The sequence below is a fragment of the Trichechus manatus genome, unplaced genomic scaffold, assembly GCF_000243295.1.
Source record: "Trichechus manatus latirostris isolate Lorelei unplaced genomic scaffold, TriManLat1.0 scaffold00127, whole genome shotgun sequence".
Classification (NCBI taxonomy): domain Eukaryota; kingdom Metazoa; phylum Chordata; class Mammalia; order Sirenia; family Trichechidae; genus Trichechus; species Trichechus manatus.
Genome location: NW_004444063.1, coordinates 4,504,927 through 4,527,535, shown reverse-complemented (window position 1 = coordinate 4,527,535; position 22,609 = coordinate 4,504,927). Strand labels below are relative to the sequence as shown.

Sequence of the window (22,609 nt, the reverse complement as noted above, 5' to 3'; positions counted from 1 at the left end):
AGATTTTCACCATATAGGTAGAAGATATTGGAAGTGAGAGCACTTTTATGAAACAGGCTGATCCTCAGAGTGAAAGTGGAGGCTAGCATATAGCAGATTAAGTGCTCTGAAATACCTGCTGAAAATTTAAAGTTAAGGGATTTAAGGAGGGCATTAGAACTAGAAATGTGGAAGCAAACACGGTTGCCAGCAATTACATTCCTCCCATGAAATGCCTCTCAGTACCAGCACACAGGCCAGATGTAGCCAACAGTGGATAATACTGCAAGGCATCAAGTATATCATCTACGAAGTTAACAGACTGTACCACTCAAACTAAGTCCCACCTTGGAAATCACTGCACAAGAGCACTTTCAATAACACCCTTATGCCATCAACAGTGTTCATATCCACTGATAGCTCGGCAGGAAGGATAACATTATATCTACCCTGCTTAGGTGTCCAAACAGCTTTATCTTGTGACACAGGTCATGTTCTAAACTACTTACCATACTTTATTAAAATATGGACATCCACCCAGATCTTCTGGAGCCATGGAAGCTGGATGAACCCCTGAAACTACAGCCCTGAGATAATTTTTAAACCTTAAACCAAAAAAATCCCGACAACTTCTTAAAACCAAACAATGGTTTAGCTTAACTAGTAAAGAATGTCTGCCTTGAGCATTGTGCTCTTTTAAAATCTGTCTGTATGGGATCAAATTAACAACAGCCACTCGAAAGATGAGACACAAAACTTAGAGGGCAGTGAGTTTATGTTAATGGGGGAACAACTCGGAAAAGGAGAGTGAGAATGGTTGTACAACTCGAACAATGTAATCAATGTCACCGGATTGTACCTGTAGAAACTTTGAATTAGTGTATGCTCCACTCTGTATATTCTCAACAACAAAATTTTACAATATGCACATCTAGTTCTTACTCCCTTTGCCCATTGGAAGTAGTGATTTTAACAACAGCAAACAAGACAAAGTCATCAGGACTCAAGTTGTAAACCCCCCAATAGTCAGAAGAATGCTTTAGTTCAACACTAAAAAAATAACTTTTAGTTCACTCAAAAACTGCCCTACCCCACATAAAACAGGGACTCCATCAGCCTGAGACCAGAAGAACTAGATAGTGCCAGGCTACCACCAATAATGGCCCCGACAAGGAATACAACAGAGTCCCTGATGGAGCAGGAGAAAAGTGGGGAGCAGAACTCAAATTCTAGTAAAAAGACCAGACTTAATGGTTTGACTGAGACTGGAGGGACCCCAGAAGACATGGCCCCCATACTCTGTTAGCCCAAAACCAAAACCATTCCCAAGGCCAACTCTAGATAAAGATTAGACTGGACTATGGAACATAAAATGATACCCGTGGAGAGTATGCTTCTTAGCTCAAGTAGATACATGAGGCTAAATGGGCAGCTCCTGTCCGGAGGCAAGATGAGAAGGCAGAGAGGGTCCGGAGCTGGATGAATGGACACGGGAAATCTGGGGTGGAAAGGAGGAGTGTGCTGTCACAGTACAGGGAGAGCAACTAGGGTCACATAACAATGTGGGTATAAATTTTTGTAGGAGAGACTAATTTGAATTGTAAACTTTCACTTAAAGCACAATTAAAACAAAAAACTGCCCTGCCTGGCATGGGCCATCAAGACGTCATTCTACTGTAAGGGGAAGCAGGAAACAATGGCAGCACAGTTTTGTGTGCCTGTGTACACCAGCTAAGAACTGAAGCATCTGCACCAGTTAACCATTTAAATGACAACTTCTCTGAGAGAAAAGTCTATTAGTACCCTATTGTTATGTCAGCAGCCTCCAGTGAGGCTTTTTTTTAAGATACACAAATGCATGTAAGTTTAACCCATATATTATTATTAAGTGAAGAGACACATTTAAGGCCACAAAAGCAAATCATTTACTGCCTACTATGTAACTTACATTTTATTTAAAGTACCTTGCATTCATGATGGATGCTGTCTGGGTTTTGCCACATATTTTAATGTTAATTATTTTTTTACATGCAAGTAGTGTGAATAGTTTTTCCCACATGGGAACACTGATTATAAAATGATGACATACCACGAGTTAAGTGTCTTTTTTAATTGAAAAGCTAACAAACTTCCTAGTTACATTTCTCCCCCCAAAAAACACAAACTGGGTAGTAAGTGAGTCTCTAGCCAAATATTCAAAGCTGAGGGGATTAAAAATACAAGTCCTCAGATTCAATTAAGGAAGGCTTGCTACATACAGGTTAACCCATACTGGTGGTACTCCCTGACTCTAGGGAGCTGGAAGACAGCCTAATAACCCCACTCAGATCACTTACCTCAAATAGCCCTTTTCCGGTTTCCAACTCATGAATAAAGATAATACTTTGTTAATTCTATTTCAGCAAACTTTTGCAACTTGTTTTATTTACAATGCCAACTTTTAAAACGTCGCTAAACTAAAGGTAACTAGACAGTAAACTAGGCAGAAATCACTTTACAAAAAGAGGGAAACCCCAAAATGCCACTTTCTATAGAGAACCCACAGTTCAGTTTTATTCAGAGCAAAGGAAAAAAAAAAAAACTTTTAAAAATCACACTAGAAGAAACTCAGCTAGAGGTTTTGGAATCCGTACTCAAACTACACATGCAATGAGGACAATATTCCACTAATTCAATTGATTTGCTGCTGCATTTGTCTACTGTTTGTCTAATATTAACAATTATAAACAGAGCAGTGCAACTAGTATTTGGAATAATCCTTATAGTGTTACAGTGTCAGGTACAACACTTCACTTTTCTTCACACCACTGGTTCTCTTTGCGTACCTAGAAGAAGAGAGAAATACAAGGAAGTGCCTTGAGTAGTCTTTCCTAAGACTCATAATAAGACCTAATAATACATTAACAGCCTGTGAGGTGGGTCAGAAACGAACAAATGGAAAACTGGAAAAACACCAGGCTAAGTGTACATCTTCTAGTTCCCCTTCTTAGTCACCTCAGATTTTTATTCTGCCCTGCTGAAAAGATCAAAAAAGCAAAGGCAATGGGCAATTACAGCTTTAGTCACCAAAGCTGAAAGAGCAAATTCAAATAGCCTATTCCCATAATTTTGGTCTGTGGTTATGTCAACAAAATCATTCTGATCTACTCATTCATGTTCTCTCCAGTCACTAAGTTGCTCTGAGGTGATCCATCCATAGGGCCTGCTCTATTGCAGTCAAGTATGTATCAGATATGGCCAAGTGCCAAAACTTGTAACTGCTAAGTGACAATACAAAACAGTCCTTTTGGCTGAAAACTATTTTTTTGCTTTAAGAAAGCAGGTACCATATCAAAGTATTTAGACTAGTACAGACAGACTAATAAGACTATGTTTAAGATCCAGAAGGTACCAATTATCCATCCCTCAAGTAAGTTCACAATTCCTTGATACAGGGCCCTCTTCTCCTGGCACGTTAAATGGGTTGTAATGTCTTTTAAAAAGCATGTGATCAAGGACGAGCTGTGGGCTACCTACCTGGGCTTCCTCCTCTTCAGTAAAGTCATTTTTGATATTGAAAGTCTTGCGAATCTCCTCAGGAGTTTTCCCCTTGATCATATTAGCAACAGTCTTGCATGTAACATCAAGCAAACCTTTGATGTCTAAGTAGTTTGCAGCCTGTAAAGTGATATGTTGTTTTTATTCAAGTATACTTGATGTTTGAAATTAAATCCAAAGTTAGTGACTGACAATCCTTATGTAATAAACTTAGAATGCTAGTTAATTTTAAGAAATTAAAGGGAGAATAAGTCAGACATAGGCTCTCATGTGAAAGGCATTTTTGTATGTGCCCTTCTTTATTATGTCTGTATAACACTGCGTCCTTGTGCTGCCTTAAGCAAACTATATAAGCTCAAATTTGGGGGTGAAAGGGACGACAAGTATCACATGTCAAGTCTAGGCAAAAATATTTATCCATACTTAAAGAGTTCAAATATAAGCAGTTGAAGCATAACATCTTAACACTCTTCTCAAAGAATCAGCTTTTGGTTTCATCGATTTTCTCTTGTTCTCCTGTTTTCTATTTTATTGATTTCTGTCCTTTATTTCCTTTCTTCTGCTTACTTTTGGGTTTAATTTCATCTTTTACAAGTTTCTTAAAGTTGATGCTTAGATTACTGATTTGAGACTTTTCTTCTTTTCTAATATAGGTTTTTAGTGCTTCCAATTTCTAAGTACGACTTCAGCTACATCACACAGATTTTGATGTGTTCTTTTTTTATTACACTTAAATTTCCCCTTTGAGTTATGTTACTTACAAGCGTGTTATTTAGTTTTCAAATATTTCAGATTTTCCAGATTTCTAATGTAATTAGAATATAATTCCACTGTGGTGAGAGAACACACTTTGTACCACCTGAATTCTTTTAAATGTGAGAGCTTCTTTTACGGCCTAGAACATGGTCTGTCTTGGTAGTATACACTTGAAAAGAATATGTATTCTTCTGTCATTAGACACAGTGTTCTGTAAATGTCAATTAAGATAGGTTGGTCAATAGTATTATCCAAGTCTTCTACAGCCTTACGATTTTCTATCTACTTATTCTATCAATTATTGAGAGAGATGTTAAAATTTCTATGACTGTGGATCTATTTCTCCTTTGAGTTCTATTGTTTTTTTTTTCACTTTTTGCAAGGTCTGCTTTTAGGTAGATAAATGTTGATGAACTGATACCTTTTACGTTATGAAAGTGATCTTCTATCCGTAGCAATAGTCTGTAAATTCTCCAGCTTTCTTTTGATTAGTGTTAGCATGTTGTTGTTATGTGCCACTCGGTCGATTCCTACTCATAGTGATTCTATGGGACAGACTAGAACAAAACTGCCCATAGGGTTTCCTAGGCTGTATGTAATCTTTACGGGAGCGAACCACCAGGTCTTTTCTCCCACGTCGTTGCTGGTGGTTTCAAACCACTGACCGTTCGGTTAACAGCCAAACGCTTAACCACGCACCACCAGGGCTCCATTAATGTTAGCATAATATACCCTTTTCATCCTTTTAACTTGTGTCTTTATATTTAAACTGGGCTTCATATAGGCAGCATGGCTGAGTCTTGCTTTTTTATCTGACTCGACAATCTCTGCCTTTTATTGGGTGTTTAGGTCATTTGCACTTATGTAATTACTGATGGGTGGATTTAAACATAGCATTTCATTTGAGTTCAAATAGAGTGCTGCAATTCACTGTCAATGAATTTAACAAATCTACCTCTATAAGAAGTGTTAAAGGCTATGGAATAGAGATCTCTTATAGTATACATCAAAAACATACCAGAATAAGTTCAAAAAGTGTTCCCTGGTCAACTTTCAGGAATTCTTGGTCCCAAACAGGGATGTCGTCTGTTCTCTTTTCTTTGTTCTCATCATCCTCAGGAGGAGGAGGGTCATCCTTGTGATGGGTGCACCACTGAATGACCTACAACAACAAAAGTTCATTCCTCTGTTGCATTTTATCACAAGGTATTCATTCCACTGCTGGTTCAGGTTATTCCTATACTGGGATAAGAACTGGCTAGAGATTGCCTTGAACAATAAATTAGTCAGTAGCCAAGCCTGAAAAGCAAAAATGAAACTTGAAGAAATCTTTACAACCCTAGAGGCTAGAAGATCTTAGATAAAAGCAAACCATGCAGACAGATGAAAATACTAGACCACATTAAAAAGCTTCTGTGAAAAATGATAAAGTCACACAGAACACTGACTGGAGGATACCTGCAACACGCACAACTGACAATGGATTAGCCTACAGAATATAAAATCTTAAAAATCACTAGAAATGGACTAAAGATATGAACAGATAATTCACAAAAGAAATCTGAATAGTCAAACATGCGGAAATGCTCAGTCTCATTAGCAATCAGAGATGCAAAATTTCATATAGTACTTCAGAGTGCCAAAAAAAAAAAATCAAGATACTGATGCTATTAACTGTTGGCAATACTGTGAGGGAAACAGGAACTCTTCGACTAGAGAGTGTAAACTGGTTTAATCCCTTCGAAAAGGATTAAACCACTAGCACTATCTAGTGAAGCTGAGTATGTGCATACAGTATGACTGAGCATTTCTAAATATCCCCAGAAAAGGGCAAAAGAATATTCAGTGTAAGAACAAAACAGAAAAAGCCCAAATGTTCCCTTAGTGGGGGAATGAATATAATTAAATTTTCAGAAAGGTGATTAACTAGACTGTATACCAACATGGATAAAGAACAAACTCAGTGCTGAAAATGTTAAGCTGCAGAATCTAGGTGGGTGCGTAGGTGTTGGCTGTACTAGTTCTTCCACTTTTCTGTATGTATAAAGTTTTTTCATACTAGAATGTCAGGAGAATAAACAATGCTGAGAGCAAATGAGAGAGCTAAGAAATTATATTGCCTGGATGCAAAAAAGCAACCCCAACATTACTGGCACTAATCAAAAAAACAGAAAATAACAAATGCTGGAGTGGTTGTGGGGAGACTGGAACTCTTATAAGCCTTGCTGGTGGGAATGCAAAATGGTACAACCATTTTGGAAAATGATATGGTGCTTCCTTAAAAAACTAGAAACAGAACTACCATAAGATCCAACAATCCCATTCCTAGGAATATATCCTACAGAAATAAGAGCTGTCATATGAATAAACATATGCACACCCACGTTCACTGCAGCATTATTCACAATAGCAAAAAGAAGGGAACAACTTTTAAGTGCCCATCAACAGATGAATGGACAAATAAATGATGGTATATACACACAATGGAATACTATACAATGAAAAACAACAATGATGAATCTGTGGAACATTTCACAACATGGATGAATCTGCAGGGCATTATGCTGAGTGAAATAATTCAGTCACAAAAGGGCAAATACTATATGAGACCACTATTATAAAAATTCACGAAAAGGTTTACACACAGAAACAATCTTTGATGGTTACGAAGAGAGGGGCACAGGGAGGGAAAAACACTAACTAGACAACAGATAAGTGGTTAACTTTGGTGAAGGGTAAGACAGTACACAATACTGGGGAAGTCAGCACAACTTGACCAAGGCAAAGTCATAGAAGCTTCACAGACACACCCAAACTCCCTGAGAGACTGAGTTACTGGGTTGAGGGCTAGGGACCATGGTCTTGGGATATCTAGCTCAACTGGCTGACATAGTTCATAAAGAAAATGTTCTATATCCAACTGTGCTGAGTAGTATCTGGAGTCTTAAAAGCCTACAGGTGGCTATCTAAGATACAACTACTGGTCCCATCCCAGCTAGAGCAAAGGAGAATGAAGAAAGCCAAAAAAAGGGAAAGATCAGTCCAAAGGACTAATGGACCACAATTACCACAACCTCCACCAGACTGAGCCCAGAACAACTAGACAGTACCCAGCTACCACCACCAACTGCTCTGACAAGGATCACAATAGAGGGTCCCAGACAGAGTGGGAAAAAAATGTAGAACAAAATTCAAATTCACAAAAAAATTCACACCCTTTTAACTTAACAGGTCTATGGGGCAAACAATAACATACGTGAGGAACATGCTTTGTAGTTCAATCATGTATACGAGACTAAATGGGCACACCGGCCCAAAAGCAAGGACGAGAAGGCAGGAGGGGACAGGAAAACTGGACGAATGGAAACAGGGAACCCCGGTTGGAGAAGGGAAGAGTGTTGACACATCGCGGGGTTGGCAACCAATGTCACAAAACAATTTGTGTATTAACTGTTTAATGAGAAACTAATTTGCTCTGTAAACTTTCACCTAAAGCACAATAACAAACAAAAAGTACAATACTATAAAGAAAAAAACAGAAAGAACTTTATAGAAGGAAAAACAAAGCATTAAGGGGCTTTAATAAAACAAACAATGGCTTATATTGCTTGTATAACAGTCATTGTGTATGAAACTAAAGAAAGAGCAATAAGTATTTGCTTATGGAGGCATAAAAAAAAACCTTAAAATCCTATGTAAAAAACTAATGACAATTATTACTTACGGAGGGGGATGGGGGGGCGCGGGTAGTTACTGGTCAGATAGAGTCCCTGGGTGGTGCAAATAGTTAAGCACTTGATTACTAGCCTAAAGATTGGCAGTTCAAACCCACCCAGGAGCACCTCAGAAGACAGGCCTGGCAATGGGCTTCCAAAAGGTAACAGCCTTGAAAACCGTAAGGAGTGGTTCTACTCTGCGCATATGGCGTTGCCATGAGTCAGAATCGACTCGATGGCAACTAACAACAACAACACTGATCAGATGAGAGACGAAGACAGAAGATCTTATTGTATACTTTGTTTCTGGATCATGTGATTATTAAATATTCAACATACTTAAGTATCCATAAGTAATAATGCAAAACAGGTTAAAAAAAAAACCCTTCCATTCTCAGAAGTAGCCCTACATCACCCAGTCCATTAACTCTGACTTCATCTACTCCTTCCTTGCTTGGTAACTATGCTTTAGCCACCATACTAGCCTCCTTGCCTTTCCTCAAGACATGCCAGGTATTATGGATTGAATTATGTCCCACCAAAATATACTGTAAATCCTAACCTCTATGCCTGTGGTTATAATCCCATTTGGGAATAGGCTGTCTTTGCTATGTTAATGAGGGAGGATTGTGTAGGGTGTATTTTGAGTCAATTTCTTTTGAGATATAAAAGAGATTAAACAAGCAAGAGAGAGAAGCAGAAATGCCAAGCCACATGGAGACCTCTAAGGAACCAGGAAGCAGAAGGTGAAGAGACAAGGACCTCCTCCTAGAGATGACAGAGAAAGAATGCCTTCCCCTTGAGCTGGCTCTCTGAATTCAGACTTTCAGCCTCCTAAACTGTGAGAAAATAAATTTCTGTTTGTTAAAGTTATCCACTTGTGGCATCTCTGTTACAGTAGCACTAGATAACTAAGACACCAGGGAATGTTCTTGTCTCAGGGTTACTTCACTTGCTCCTTTTGCCCAGAATTCTCTTGCCCCATACATTCACATGTCTTTGTTCAAAGATCACTTTCTCAGTAAGGCATTTCCTTTTTATTTTTAAAATAGCTAACTCTCCATCTACCACCCTCTCTTATCATCCCTTTCCTTTCTTTAGTCTGCACAGCTTTTCCACTTGATATATTTCTTATGTTGTCTGTTTCCCCAGCCCTTAAGAATATAAACTCACCCTCACCATCTAAAACGTGCCTGGCATTTGAATGAATGCAAGCAGAAGTCCTTTTAAAAGCATTTTACATTAGCATAAAATAGAACATGTAAACTGCAAGACAATGTCTAGAAGTCGAAAGAATGAGATCCACCTAGATAAAACTTAAAGTTTCTGAACCATAAAATATCATGAACTGACACAAGACAAGCATAATGACAAAAAAAGTATAAAGAATTTCTACAAAAAGCCTAATAAAAATATGAGCAATGGAAAACAGACAATGGAGAAAACACAAATGGCTAATAACAGATGTAAAAATATTCAGGCTTAGAGAATTACCCAATCTAGGGAGATTAAAAAAGACTGGTAATAACCAGTGTTAGAACATGGAAAAATATGCATTGCAGCTCATATTTCAAGCAGAGGTCAAGTTCTCAAGAGAAAGCATAAGGTCAAACTATATGACAGTGACTACTGAAAATTCCTTAGAAGGGCCCAACTGGGTCCATTTCTCAAGTCGAGTATAAGTCAGCTTCCCAATGCTGTTTCTTCAGGTGAGCATCTAATAAACAGTTTGTGTAAAGGAACCATGTGCCCCGAAACACTAAAGTCCTATTCAGTGTGGAGAGCTGTTTATGATTAACACACAGTAAGGTGATCAACCAAACAACCAAAACAAAAAACACATGTGCGTTCTCAAGCTCCCTTTGGGGCGCATCCATTCAGTGGAGAGACAAAACAGAAATTTTTCTATTCTGCTAAGCACATCTTGTTGTATTTCGGTAATCTAAATGTGCTAATGCAAAAGACTAGACAACTCAAATATACACAGGGCCTGGTTAAATAAACTATAATATATTTACAGAGTTATAATCATACTATGTAGAGTAAAAAAAAAAAAGAATTGGGAAGCTAAGATCACCAGGATATTGTTAAATGAGAAAAGTAAAGTACACGTAAAAGTGTGTAATTTGCTACCTTGTTTAAGAATGGGGGAAAACATTTACTAGCATTTGCCCTTACAAAATACTAAAAGAATAAATGATTACCTGAAGAACAGGGATCAGAATGGATAGGGACACCACCTGTGTTATAGAGTCCTTCTTGCTGACTCTGGCCATTTTGAAAAAATAAATCTAAAGTACTCATAATTCAATTCCACCATGCTGAGAGGTGGTATCTTTTTGGAAGGTGGTTCAGTGGTTAAGAGCTCGGCTGCTAACCAAAAGGTCAGCAGTTCGAATCCACCAGCTGCTTCTTGGAAACCCTATGGGGGCAGTTCTACTCTGTCCTATGGGGTCACTGTGAGTCAGAATCAACTCGATGGCATTGAGTTTGGTTTTTTGGTTTGGTATTTGCAGTATCTATCAAAATGTAGGTGTATATACCATCCTGTGACTCATTCTACATCTAGATCATCTATCCTAGAGAAATGCTTATATAGGTACACCAAGCAGTGTAAGAATAGTCACCATAGCATTGTTTGTATCAAAAAACTACAAACAATCTAAATATTCATTGATAAGGATTGATAAATCATAGTTCTTTCATACAGTGGCATACTATAAGAATTAGAGAATGAGGTAAATCTATGGATGCTGATATAGGAAGAGTGCCAAGATATACTATTTAAAGATTAAGTTGCAAAATAAGATCCCATATGTAGAAGGATAGAAAGGGGATCAGAAAGATGCCCAACCAGTGACAATGGTCAACTGTGGCAAAGAAGCAGAAAGTATTAAGAACTACACTATTAAGAACATCCAAAACCAATCTGTTGCCATCAAGCTGATTCTGACTCACAGTGACCCTATAAGACAGAGTAGAACCGCCCCATAGGATTTTCCAAGGAGCGGCTGGTGGATTCAAACTGCCAACCTTTTGGTTAGCAGCCGTAGCTTGCTATAGCTCTTAACTACTGCGCCGCCAGGGCTCCAAGAACATCTAAGTACTATTCAAATAAGTGTTTAAGGACTTTCAAGTTCAGAGTAATTTTAAGTGGTAAGTTCTATATTAGACCCGTTGCCACTGAGTCGATTCTGACTCATAGCGACCCTATAGGACAGGGTAGAACTGCCCCACAGGGTTTCCAAGGAGCAACTGGTGGATTCAAACTGCCAACTTTTTGGTTAGCAGACAAGCTTTAACCACTATGCCACCAGGGCTCCAAAGTTCTGTATTAGACTGTTGAATTTATGTGCATTAATCAATCATTGTTGCTAGTGTATACCCAAATAAAATCTATACCAAAAGTTCAAACATGATGAGTCTACTTTTAGGAATTTTTGCTCTGAAAAAGTTAGCCATTCCTTCCTATTTCATCAGGATTAAAAGTATCACACGCTAGACTCAGAACAAATTATCTACACAAAGGGACAATGGAAGTGTGCAAAAGCTTAAAAGTTAAGTTCACTAAGTCTAAGTGACCCACTCTAAGAATTAAAACCCTTAAAGATCTTACCTTTTTTAATATTGCTGCATTAACATTTGGTAGAGGAACTGGGTCATCATCTCCTTCATCATCCATTCCCAAATCTGAAAAACAAAAACCCCAGGGGAGAGTCACCATTATTTCCTAACTCCATTATAATATTCACACCAATCAAGCTGTTTCAAACAAGCAATTTACAAGACATGATATCTGAGAAAATAAAGGAACTTTACTAAGAACAGTTCCCTTAAGAGCATTTAAAATCAGCAGTTCCTAACAGTGAGTCCATGAACCACCCGAAACTATAGATAAAATTGTGTGAGTAGACAAACATAGGAGTACAGTCATGTGTCACTTAATGTCCACAATACGTTCTGTGAAACAGGACGTTATGTGATTTGGACATTGTGCAAATACCATATTATATACTTAGCAAAGTTATTTGGGATACCTTCTGTTTCACTTCCAAATCGGTAACTTCTCCTTTGTCTCTCGCTGCTGCTATCACTAGCACTGGTTTTGCTGCATTTGGGAGCCATGATGCACTTCACCGTAATAAAAGGAAATTAAACAGAGAGATAGTGCTACAACACTCAAGAGACATCTGATACATGATATTGGATGCTGCTGCCTACGAGTTGAAGCAGATACTGTTATACAGTAAACTTTTTATCTGTAAGTAGGTTAAAATAACGATAAAAGTAGAGTACAGTACATACATAAGCCAGTAACATAGGTGTTGATTATAACTATCAAAACATATGTATTACAGGTTATATATGTACTGTATCATTATATGTCTGGCAATGCAACTGCTTTGTATACAAGAGACATGAGATACAAGTGTTGCATGCAGGAAGCTGCTGTGTTCGCTACGTCTGGTTATGTCCGCTACATCTCGTTCTCTGATTGGGATTTCTGAACTTTATTATAACTTTATGGGACCACAGATGCACGTGTGGTCAGAGGTTCCCCAAATGGACATTATGTGGTGCATGACTGTATTATACAAAGGGAGTTCTGAATTTGGAGGAAAAGTGATTTAATAAGTTAGACTGAAATGAATGGGTAGCCATCTGGTAAAATACTAAAGCTGGACCCTTATTCTTACTCTTTATATCAAATTCTCTAGATGAACTATATTTAGAAAAGTAATACAATGTAAAGAATTGCAATAGAATCTCAATCTATTCATATCTGAAGCCATAAGATGTGTGTGTGTGTATATATATATATATATATATATACACATACACACACACACACACACACACACACACGCAACATACCATGCAGCCACTGACAAAAACAAGGCAAGCAGCTCCATACGTACTGATATGATCTCAAGATTAATTTTTTAAAAGCTAGGTATAAAAACACAAATGTTATCTGAATACAAATGGAAATATGCTTGTATATTTGTTCTAAATATCTCCAGAAGGATACACAGGGAACTGTTAACAGATGTTCTCTCTACACAAGTAAACTAGAACCTAAGTTGACATATTTACTTCCAACATATACTCTTTCATGTTGTTCATCATGTGCATGTTATTACCTACAATACTGAATCTATAGGTTTCCCTGGTAAGATGATCTAACTTTCAGATTCTCAAAGTGGTCAGTGAACCCCAAAGAAAAAAACTTAACATCCATGTTACTTAAAGATTCTGAATATTCTTCAAATGAGTCTGCTGTTCAGTTTCTACATGACTATCAAGAAAAGCTACCTAAGAAAGTTACTTAATAGTCAGCAAGTACCAAAATCAGACACCAACAGTTATTACAGCAGTATACTGGTTGTAGCAGAGTATCAGTGATGCAGACATGGCCAGTGCTGAGTCAACCATATGAGTCCCTGGTATATGCCAGGTGCTGTACAAGGCAAGGAAGATTCAGCAAGAAATACAGGAAGATTTGGGAGAAGGAGGAACTGCTACAGGAAGATTTGGCAGAAGGAGGAACTGCTACAATTTTAGATTGGGCTGTTCAGGATGCCTCACTGAGGTGAAATTTTAGTAAAATCCTTAAGGAGGCGAGTACACCTAAGCAGAGAGAATAACAAATGCAAAGGTCTTCTGAAAGTAGTGTCTAGCATGTTCTAAAAACACTAACAAATCTAATGTTACTAGAGCAGGGTTAGCAAGGGAGAGAGCAGCAGATGAGATCAAATACTGCGACGAGACAGTAAAGACTGGCGGCGAGGGGAACCAATTATGGGGTTAACAATAATCCAGGCACAAAATAGTGGTTTGGACAAGGTTGGTAGCTATGGAGAGGTAAGAAATGGTCCAATTCTGGATCTATTTTGAAGGCAGAGCCAGCAGGATCTGTCAGCAGATGGGAAGTAGAATGTGAGAAAAGTCAAGGATAACTAAGGTTTATGGCATGACCAACTAGAAGAATGGAGTTGCCATAAACTGAGATGGCAATAGTTGTTAGGGAACTGTTTTGTTTGAGGTGGCAGGAGATCAAGAGCTCTGCTTCATAAGTCTGGGATGTCTATTAGATATCTGAGGGTAGCACAGGCAGTTGTATATTCAACTCTAGAAATCAGTAGATGAGATCAGTATATACGGATTATAATGCTACAATCATACTAGATGAAATGACCAAGGGAATGAGTACAGATATAGGGAAGAAGCCTAAGGATTAAGCCTTGGGGAACTGCAACCTTTACAGATGGGAGACAGAGGTTACGAGTGAAGTTAGAGGAAAGGGAAAATATCCTAGAAGGTACATGAGGAAGGGAATGATCAAATGTCAAATGCTGCCTGATAGGTCTAGATGATAACTGGAAACAGACAGTGCATTTGACAACATGGAGGTCACTGAGCTTGACAAGCAGTTTCAGGGGAGTGGTAAAGATGAGACTAGATTCAAAAGGAATGGTACCTGATTATCCTGTGGACCCATACATCTTCCCTGTCGCCAATGCTTTTCCCTGACCCCATCTCAGCCTAGACTAAAATTATAAAATGGCAAAGTCAATGTCTCATTTCAAGCTCAATTTGGATCATTTATGTTTTTCCTGAGTAGGATATTTTTAATCAGAGTAGAGTAAAAGAAATTACACCATGTAAAATACTTGTATATGGGGAAGTAAGACATTAGAGGAAACATTAAATACGGAAGACTAGTTTGTTTAGATCCAAATGTTATTTGGAAGAATGTTTAAGTCACACTAAAAATAATGACCTTATGGTTGTAAAGAATTACTTCTCTAGCATTTAAACTAAGGAGTTGCAATGTTTTCCTGCTTTTAGAGTAAATGCACAAAGTAGCAACAGTCATTCCTTTAAGCTATTTAGTTTCAAGGACTTCTGAAAGACATCTGTATTCCGATACCACACCTGGATCCTGAACAAATCAGCCAATCCACATGTACACATGCCAAGATTTTCTCTTCTGATTGTCCTGTGTTTAAAAGGTTTTATTTTTGTTTTCTAAGTCACATAAAACCCAAAACCGGAGATACTGCAAATGCAAAACAAGGAAAGCAGTTATGTTGCCAAGTTCAATAGACTCCAGTCCTCAAGGGGCTAGAATCCTATATAAGCCACCTTACTTAAGATAAAGCCATTCACTTCTGATCCCCAAAGGCTAAGGAGGAAAAGAGTCATTTAACTGTTGCTATTAGCCCACTTGGAGCCCTGGCGGTGCAGTGGTTAAGAGCCTGGCTGCTAACCAAAAGGTCAGCAGTTCGAATCCACCAGTCTCTCCTTGGAAACCCTATAAGGCAGTTCTACTCTGTCCTATGGGGTCGCTATGAGTTGGAATCTACTCGACGGCAACAGGTTTGGTGTTTGTTTTTTGCTATCAGCCCACTTGCTTCAATGATCAAAGTTGGCTTAGAAAATCTTTAAGAAGCACCTATGATCTTACATTGGCAAATGCTTCTCTGAAGCAGCACAGGGCAGATTAGTGTGTCAGGCGCCAACTAAGATGAAATAAAGAACACTTTCATTGCAAAAGCAAGTATTCAGGCAGCAATTCTGGTATCAGTTTCTACATCTTCTAGATAAAACCTTACTCACCTGCCTTTAGGAACACTTGGATTGCTTTCACACTCTTTTATTAGTGACCATACCATAGTTCTTCATTCAATAGGTACTTGATGAACAGAGACTGTGGGACGTACCAAGGGGTTCACAACTTAATAGAAGAAATCTACATATGTCAGTTACCAGGATACAGGACTCTTAAGTGTCACATGATTGGTACCAATTACCAAAAGGAATTATATGTTCAGCTTTTATCAGAAAACAAGTCACATGCTTAGAAAACAGAAGACACACCCACTGCAAATCAGCTGCTGCCTCTACCACACCTAAATATTTGTTACAAGTCTTAACTTCTTCTCTTGGATCCCCACTCTACCAATCCTTTCCACAACCTACGTACTCCACTTATTTCTGATTTCTACATTCTTAATGTCCAACGTGACACTCCCAGCCCACAACATGGCTGCCAACCAACTTCATCTACTCCCATAACCTGCCATACAAAGCAAGTCTATCTCTAGCAGTTCACAACTCAGGAGCCAAGATCCACATACTTCACTGCATAGCAGACTACTACTTAGATCTTTTGAAGAAGTTTCAAACATAACATGTTCAAGCTCAAAGTGGTTTTCTTCTCCATTCCTCTCCAACCTGTTCTTCTGTTCTGCCAACTCCAGTACCACAATCCCACCCCAGCCCCAATAGATCCCAGCTAAAAACCCCAATTTTACTTTTCCCTAATATACTCTATCTAATCTAGTTCAGAATAATCTCCCAAAACATCCAATTTTACTGAATTTGAAATATCACTTCACTAGTAATATGTCAGCCTCTCTCCACAGGCCTGAAGAATAACATAGTCAAGATGTATCCCACAGCACCATTTAGCACACAATTCTATTAATGCACTAATTACATCACATGACAGTTTGTCTTGGTTGGTGTCTGGCTCCCCTACTAGTTTATAAACTCTTCAAGGGCAAAAACAATGCCTCACTTACCTTCTTTTCACCAGCATACACCTAATGTCTGACATATAACCCTTCTCTCAACTATCTACAAGCTGTAGATCTTCCCTACAGAAATACCTTTGACATTTGAGTACAGAACACTCTTTATTACTAAGTTTTTTCCCCTCAATTATAGACACTGAATAGTATGTCTCTATCAACTAATGTCCACAAGCCACAGTAATACGAAAAAGAGACCTAAGTTACCTACTAAGTTTAAAAATGTTTCAGGATCGGCTCTTGCCTCACCTTTTTATTGTGCTGCATATACGCTTTGCAGCAGTTTCATAGGAATGACAAAATATAGACAAAAGAGACACACACTCACACACACACACAGACATCTGTTGAAACAAGGTGCTCTACTTAGCTACCATATAGCAAGGTATCCCTTTTCCAAAAGCTTTTATTTTTGTCATTAGAAACTGTGAATCCAAAATTGCTTGAAAAAGAAATGGCCATTGTCTGAGGTTTGGAAATCACTTCAAAAGTTACTAGCTTCTGGCCTAATCCACTCAACAAGAAAATAAAAAACCTCATTAATTCAGACAATGCAGAAAGGACGACTTCAAAGAAAACAAAGTAAACTTTACCCCTTCTTATTCTTGAATGTCTATGATAGACAACTGCTCCTACAGAGTCAATATTCACAGGTTGTCTCAAACTACACATTTCATCCCCTTTCCTCCTTCCCAGGTTTTCTAATAAACTTACCTTCCAACATGGTCTTGATAGTCACAGATTGTTTGGCAATTTCCACATCAACTTCAAATATCTCTCCATCAGAACTCTGCAACTTAATTGAAGGCATCTAAAAAAGGTATTACGATGAATTTGAAATTTAAAAGATTATTAGTGAGTCAGTTCTATATGGTATTTCATCAACTACTGTTTGTCAGAAGCCCTCTAACTTATAAACTATAAAATCCTAAGGACCTGCAGTATATAATCTTGTAAAATAAAGTGGTTATTCCCAGACTAGCCTGAATTTCTTTAGAAATAATTCCAAAGTATAATTCCCAGAAACAGAAGCTTTTAAGGCCTGCCCTACTAAACTCACTATCAGTATAAGTTTAAGAGTTATATTCTAGACTTCTAATGCAAAATGCACCTCATGCACAGCCACCACCTGTCAGTGAAGGCTTGCGTGTGGCTATGATGCTGAACATGTCTCAGTGGAGCTTCAACACTAAGACAGAATAGGAATGTGCTTCTGATAATCAGCCAATAAAACCCTATGGATCACAATCCACAACCAATCACGAGAGCTCTACATGAGGGTTGCCGTGAGTAAAGGCTCTACAGCAGATAACAACAACAAAACTGATTTATTTACTTTGTGCCCGCCTTTCTGCTGCCAGTGAATACTGATTACTCCCATCTGAATGGTTAACTGTCACACAGTTAACTGCACATCTGAAAAAGTTCAGTCCAAAATAAACAAAGCTACTAAATAAAACAGTAATTGCCCACAGTGAGACCTATCAGTGAGTTCAGACTCAAACCGTAGATCGGTATACTCATTTATGTTTGGACTAATGCAGGATCATATATAAGAGAATAAAACTATTTAAGGATGAGTAGACATTAGTACAATTCCCTAAATCTAATAAAAACCAAAGCCATTGCGGTCAGGTCGATTCCGATTCATAGCAACCCTATAGGACACAGTAGAACTGCCCCATAGGGTTTCCAAGGAGCCCCTGGTAGATTAGAACTGCCAACCTCTTGGTTAGCAGCCGACCTCTTGGTTAACAGCCATAGCTGTTTCCAAATCTAATAAAGAGCTTAAATTTCAGACACCTTTTTATCTTTCATTACTGAGTGTCCAAGTGTTGAAGTTTGAGATATTCTGCCAAAGTTCCCACAATAGTCCAAGTTTGAGATATTCTGCCAAAGTTCCCACAATAACTTATTACTGGCTCCAAAAATGTATTTATTAATTCAAATTAATATGAGTCATTAGGAAAAAGACATCTTTTATAAAAGCTAAGCAATTAACTTCAAAGGACTTGGCAAAATGAAAAATCCCTTTAAAATTATAAGTTCTAAATGAGCAATTTCTTATTATCCAGATTCTTTTTTTTTTTTTAAAAAAAAAAGGCAGAAACATCTGACTGTAAAGATAAAATTCAAGATCTCCTCAAATGTCAAATACAGCTTTTAAAGGGCCCATGTTTCTTATGTACTCATAATCCTGTGATGTCACTATTTACTAACTTAAAGCACCTCTGAAGCCTTCCAGGTGCATCATATTAAAGTGTGCGTTCTCACACAATCAGTAGAATTTGGCATTTAAAACATTCATTGCACCCATCTTAGGTTCAAAGGCGTAAGACCCATTACATCAGTTAAAACAGTCAGCTTTCCTGAGACAATTGTCTCCATTCCCCAAACAGCCCAGAAGTTAGGGGAAGCAGAAAGGTAAAGCCTATTGTCTTAAAACCAGCCACTGAAATATCCTGCTGTCACTCATCTATGGTTGGAGAGAATCAGATTTCACTTATCAGTTCACAAACATGTCTGCTTCTCCATGTTGCTTAGTGCTTGCCAATAATGCAGTTGTCCTGCTCAATGGAGAAGGGCTCAGAGCAGGACCAGAAACAACAGAGGACCCTCCCTCTGACAAGGCAACCACAAAAGGTACCCGGAAAAGAAAATATTTTAACATGAGCCCAATTTTAATTTACCAAGCATGTTATGTTTTTTAGCAGAGTACTGGAATGAGCATTACAGGATCAAAGTCTGACAATACAGTTGACAAAATTACCTTTAAGCAAGATGACCATTTCATACGTCTTTCAAATAACTCAATAAATAGCAAGACCTGCTTAGTCACTGTCACACTCGTGTATTAAGTTACTCTTAAGGGAGCTGAGATCTTATTAAATAGCAGGAAGGTAATCGGTTAATCTGTAATGTGATGCACTTTGTTATCCTACACTCAACCCTCAAAGAGAATTTTTTTTTTTTTAGTTATACTGCTAGAATTAACTGCAACATTTTCAGATAATAATGGATGAGATTTTGATTCGACACGCTTTCAAAACCATTCCTTCACTCTTTCAGGCTCCTGGTACTTGGAAATGAAATCACCGTCCGTGGCTAGCAAGAAGAGGGTTCTATCACGTCATAAAGGAAAAAAGTAAGCCCTATACTTTAAGAGACCCAAAATTCTGACACATCTTTTCAGACCGCACAGTGAAGGAGTCTACGTTGTTCCATAACAAAGATACATTCTATTGTTACGCTCTGCTGAAAAATTCATGCCCAAAAGACCTAAACCTGAAGTTTCCGTTAAAAAGTGAACCAAAGCCAAACACCTCGAGTTAACTTGCACAGAGTTAGCGCTCCCAAGACACACCTCTATGACGACGGTATATGCTATTTATAACACTTGTCTGAACGACTCCAGGCCGTGGCAAAATAATGGAGACAATATTCAGAAGGAGCAGGCGGCTATCTGCTTGCAAAGGCTCGGCCCTAAGCACACAACTCAGCCAGGACCGGTAGCTAGAGATGCCAGATACAACGGAGAGGAAGGATGGGGTCCAAGAATCCAGCGGTCCCAGACTACCACCACCACCTTACCTATGGACAATAAAAAAAAGACACGCCCACGTCGACAGCGAAAGGACCCTCAATTCAAATCCTCGCCGCCACCCCTGCCTGGGTCCCCGAGGTTCAACACCAAGGGAGGCCCCAGGCCTTGCAGCTGCGCTCCGCGCCGGCGGACGCTCGCCCCGTGCAGACCAGGCCCAAACCGGAGCTCGGCTCGCAACTTCTCCCTCCCGCCTGGGCGCCCATCAGGCGCCACGAGGACGCAAGGCTTGTCGAGGCCTTGCTGAGTCGAGGGGCAGGGTGAGTTGACGGGGCCCAGACGGCGCCCCCGAAGAACCGGGTCCTCAACGGATTCCGCCGAGCCTGAGGGAAAGCCAGGCCCAGTCGCCTCCCGCCCTGGGTAGGCCTAAACCGCAGTGGTGCTGCCACCCACTCAGCAATCTGCAGCGCCACCGCCCCTTCCAGCTCGTTCAGCGGCTACTCACGCTGTTCAGCCTCAAGGAGACGGCGGAGCGGAGGCTAGCAAGAGCTGGGCGGCGTCAGCACCAGCAGAAGAAAAACGCAGAGAACAAGGCCACTACGACGGCGCGCCGCGGCGTCAGCCTTTATACGGGCGGGCGAAGGCGACGAGGACCTCAGAGTCTGTGGCGTCACAGAGCGGGCTGGGCTGGCCACCAAGATGCCTGACGGGAGGCAGATGACGACGGGCGAGTCCACGGCGCCGGGGGAGCCGGGCGGGGCGCAGGAGCGGCGGGGCGGGGCGAGGGGGCCGGAGGGACTTTATTCTTACCCTATCCTCGAAAGCGCAAATTTTTTTCCTTCAAAGCGGGAAAGGGTGACTAAGCGGGGTACCTCCGCAGCCTGGAAGGGTCCTTCAGGCAGAGGCTGTCTTAAGCCTAATTAAAGCCCCTAGTCCTGAAAGGCCTAGAAACAAAACAAGAAGACAAGTGTGTGTGTAGGCAGGGCGGGGTGATGTTTGGGAGGGCCGGAAATGCTCCTTTCACGATGGGAAATCTGGGGCTCAGAAGAAGACGACTTGGCAGATGGGTTTTGCAGTCACCGCTCTGAGTTTCCTTTCAGGGCCTCAGTTTCCTCCACTGAACAGATAGGGCCTGTGCTATCTGCTTAACGTGAATTATCTCACTCTCCACAATAATTCCGGGAGGTAAAATATTGTTACCTTTTTTCCATTTTCCATATGAGGGAACAGGTTCAGAACGGTTAAGTGCCAGAACCGGGACTTGAACTTTACTCCATGGTTTGCTGCTCTTAACCTTCATTTCATACTATTGATTTCTGAAGGGGCTTCTGGGTTGAAAAGAGCCTCTTGTTGCAGGGAAACCCCAAGTATGGAGAGAAGGCCTCTTTATCTGGCAATGAGTATTCATCCATTCAGTAAACAGGTATTGAGCCCCTATGTGTATGAGATACACTGCTGGGGATTCAGCAGTGAACCAGGCAGTCATGGTCCCAGCGTGGACAGAACTCTGTTGTATGGGGTGCCCCCAGAAGGTTGTGGTTGGGTCCAGAGGGTGAAACTGAAGGAAAGGGAGAAGTCTGACAGGCATCCCCACCGCCTTCAGCCTACCCCAGTCAAGGACTGTGCAACTGCCCGGCCCTGCCTTGCTCTGTCTGGGAAGTAGTTGCTATCCCGTCCCTAGGAGACTAAGGTGCCTGGCTCACCTGGCCAACAGGCACATGATGGTATTCTTGGTACCAGAGAAACAAAGACACTTCCACACATGGCCCTCTAAAGAAACCAGAGGCCTACAGTTCCTCTGGGGTGGGACGAGGCAGAGAAGCCAAACAGTTCCTTGGATTACCAGGTCCTTGTCTACAAGTTGTGGTATCCAGTGTCTGCCAGGTGCCACAGCTGATGACAGGAAGATGAAAGGACTTACAGCTCTCATACTTTTTTTCTGCAGCACAGCCCTGCCCTCAGCAGCTCCAGCTTCAGGCCTCCTAGGCAAGGCCCAGTGGAGCCCCTGTGCTCCCCTGCCCATGGCATACAAGATGGCATTTTGTAAACTCTGAGCATCCTAAGCAGGACGGGGCAATGCCAGGTCACACATGTAGCCTGAGGACCCAGCACAGAGCCTGGCATAAAGTAGGTATATGTTTTTCCAAATATGTCTGAGGACCCCCAATATTAGAATCACTAAGAGATGCTTGTTTTTAAAATGCAGATTTCATTCACTCATATATGCAATTATATGCATAGATTATCTCAGGAAGGATACACAAAAAATTGGTTGCTTCAGAGGGGAACTAGGTATCTGGGAGACAGTTTATACCCTTTTTTACCTTTTGGATTTTAAGCCACAGGAATGTATTATATATATATATTTTTTACTTAAAAAAATAATAAATTGGCCCCAGGTCAAGAAAAATGTAGATTCCTGGATCTGATCTAGATCTAATGAATCAATCTCTGGGGCAGGATTTTCTGCCTTTTAAACA

The 22,609-nt window shown here is 40.0% G+C and overlaps 1 protein-coding gene across 1 annotated transcript; it reads right to left on the bottom strand.

Moving 5' to 3' along the window:
- Positions 1 to 1,880: 1,880 nt before the first annotated feature.
- Positions 1,881 to 20,775, bottom strand: SKP1 (S-phase kinase associated protein 1). Its single transcript, XM_004384719.3, has 6 exons — positions 20,635 to 20,775; positions 17,303 to 17,399; positions 11,605 to 11,678; positions 5,291 to 5,434; positions 3,496 to 3,636; positions 1,881 to 2,804 (listed from the first exon to the last, which is right to left on the bottom strand). The coding sequence occupies exons 2-6, from the start codon at positions 17,397 to 17,399 to the stop codon at positions 2,769 to 2,771; spliced, it is 492 nt and encodes a 163-aa protein (XP_004384776.1). The 5' UTR covers positions 20,635 to 20,775; the 3' UTR covers positions 1,881 to 2,768.
- Positions 20,776 to 22,609: the final 1,834 nt, after the last annotated feature.

Bases quoted from the DNA above. Each gene is read 5' to 3' on its own strand.
- SKP1 (XM_004384719.3), bottom strand. From the start codon at position 17,399: ATGCCTTCAATTAAGTTGCAGAGTTCTGATGGAGAGATATTTGAAGTT. The intron at 5,435-11,604 runs GTAAGATCTTTA...TTGTTGTTGTAG, and splicing joins ATGCAGCAATATTAAAAAAG to GTCATTCAGTGGTGCACCCA. The intron at 3,637-5,290 runs GTATGTTTTTGA...ATCACTTTACAG, and splicing joins CACTTTTTGAACTTATTCTG to GCTGCAAACTACTTAGACAT.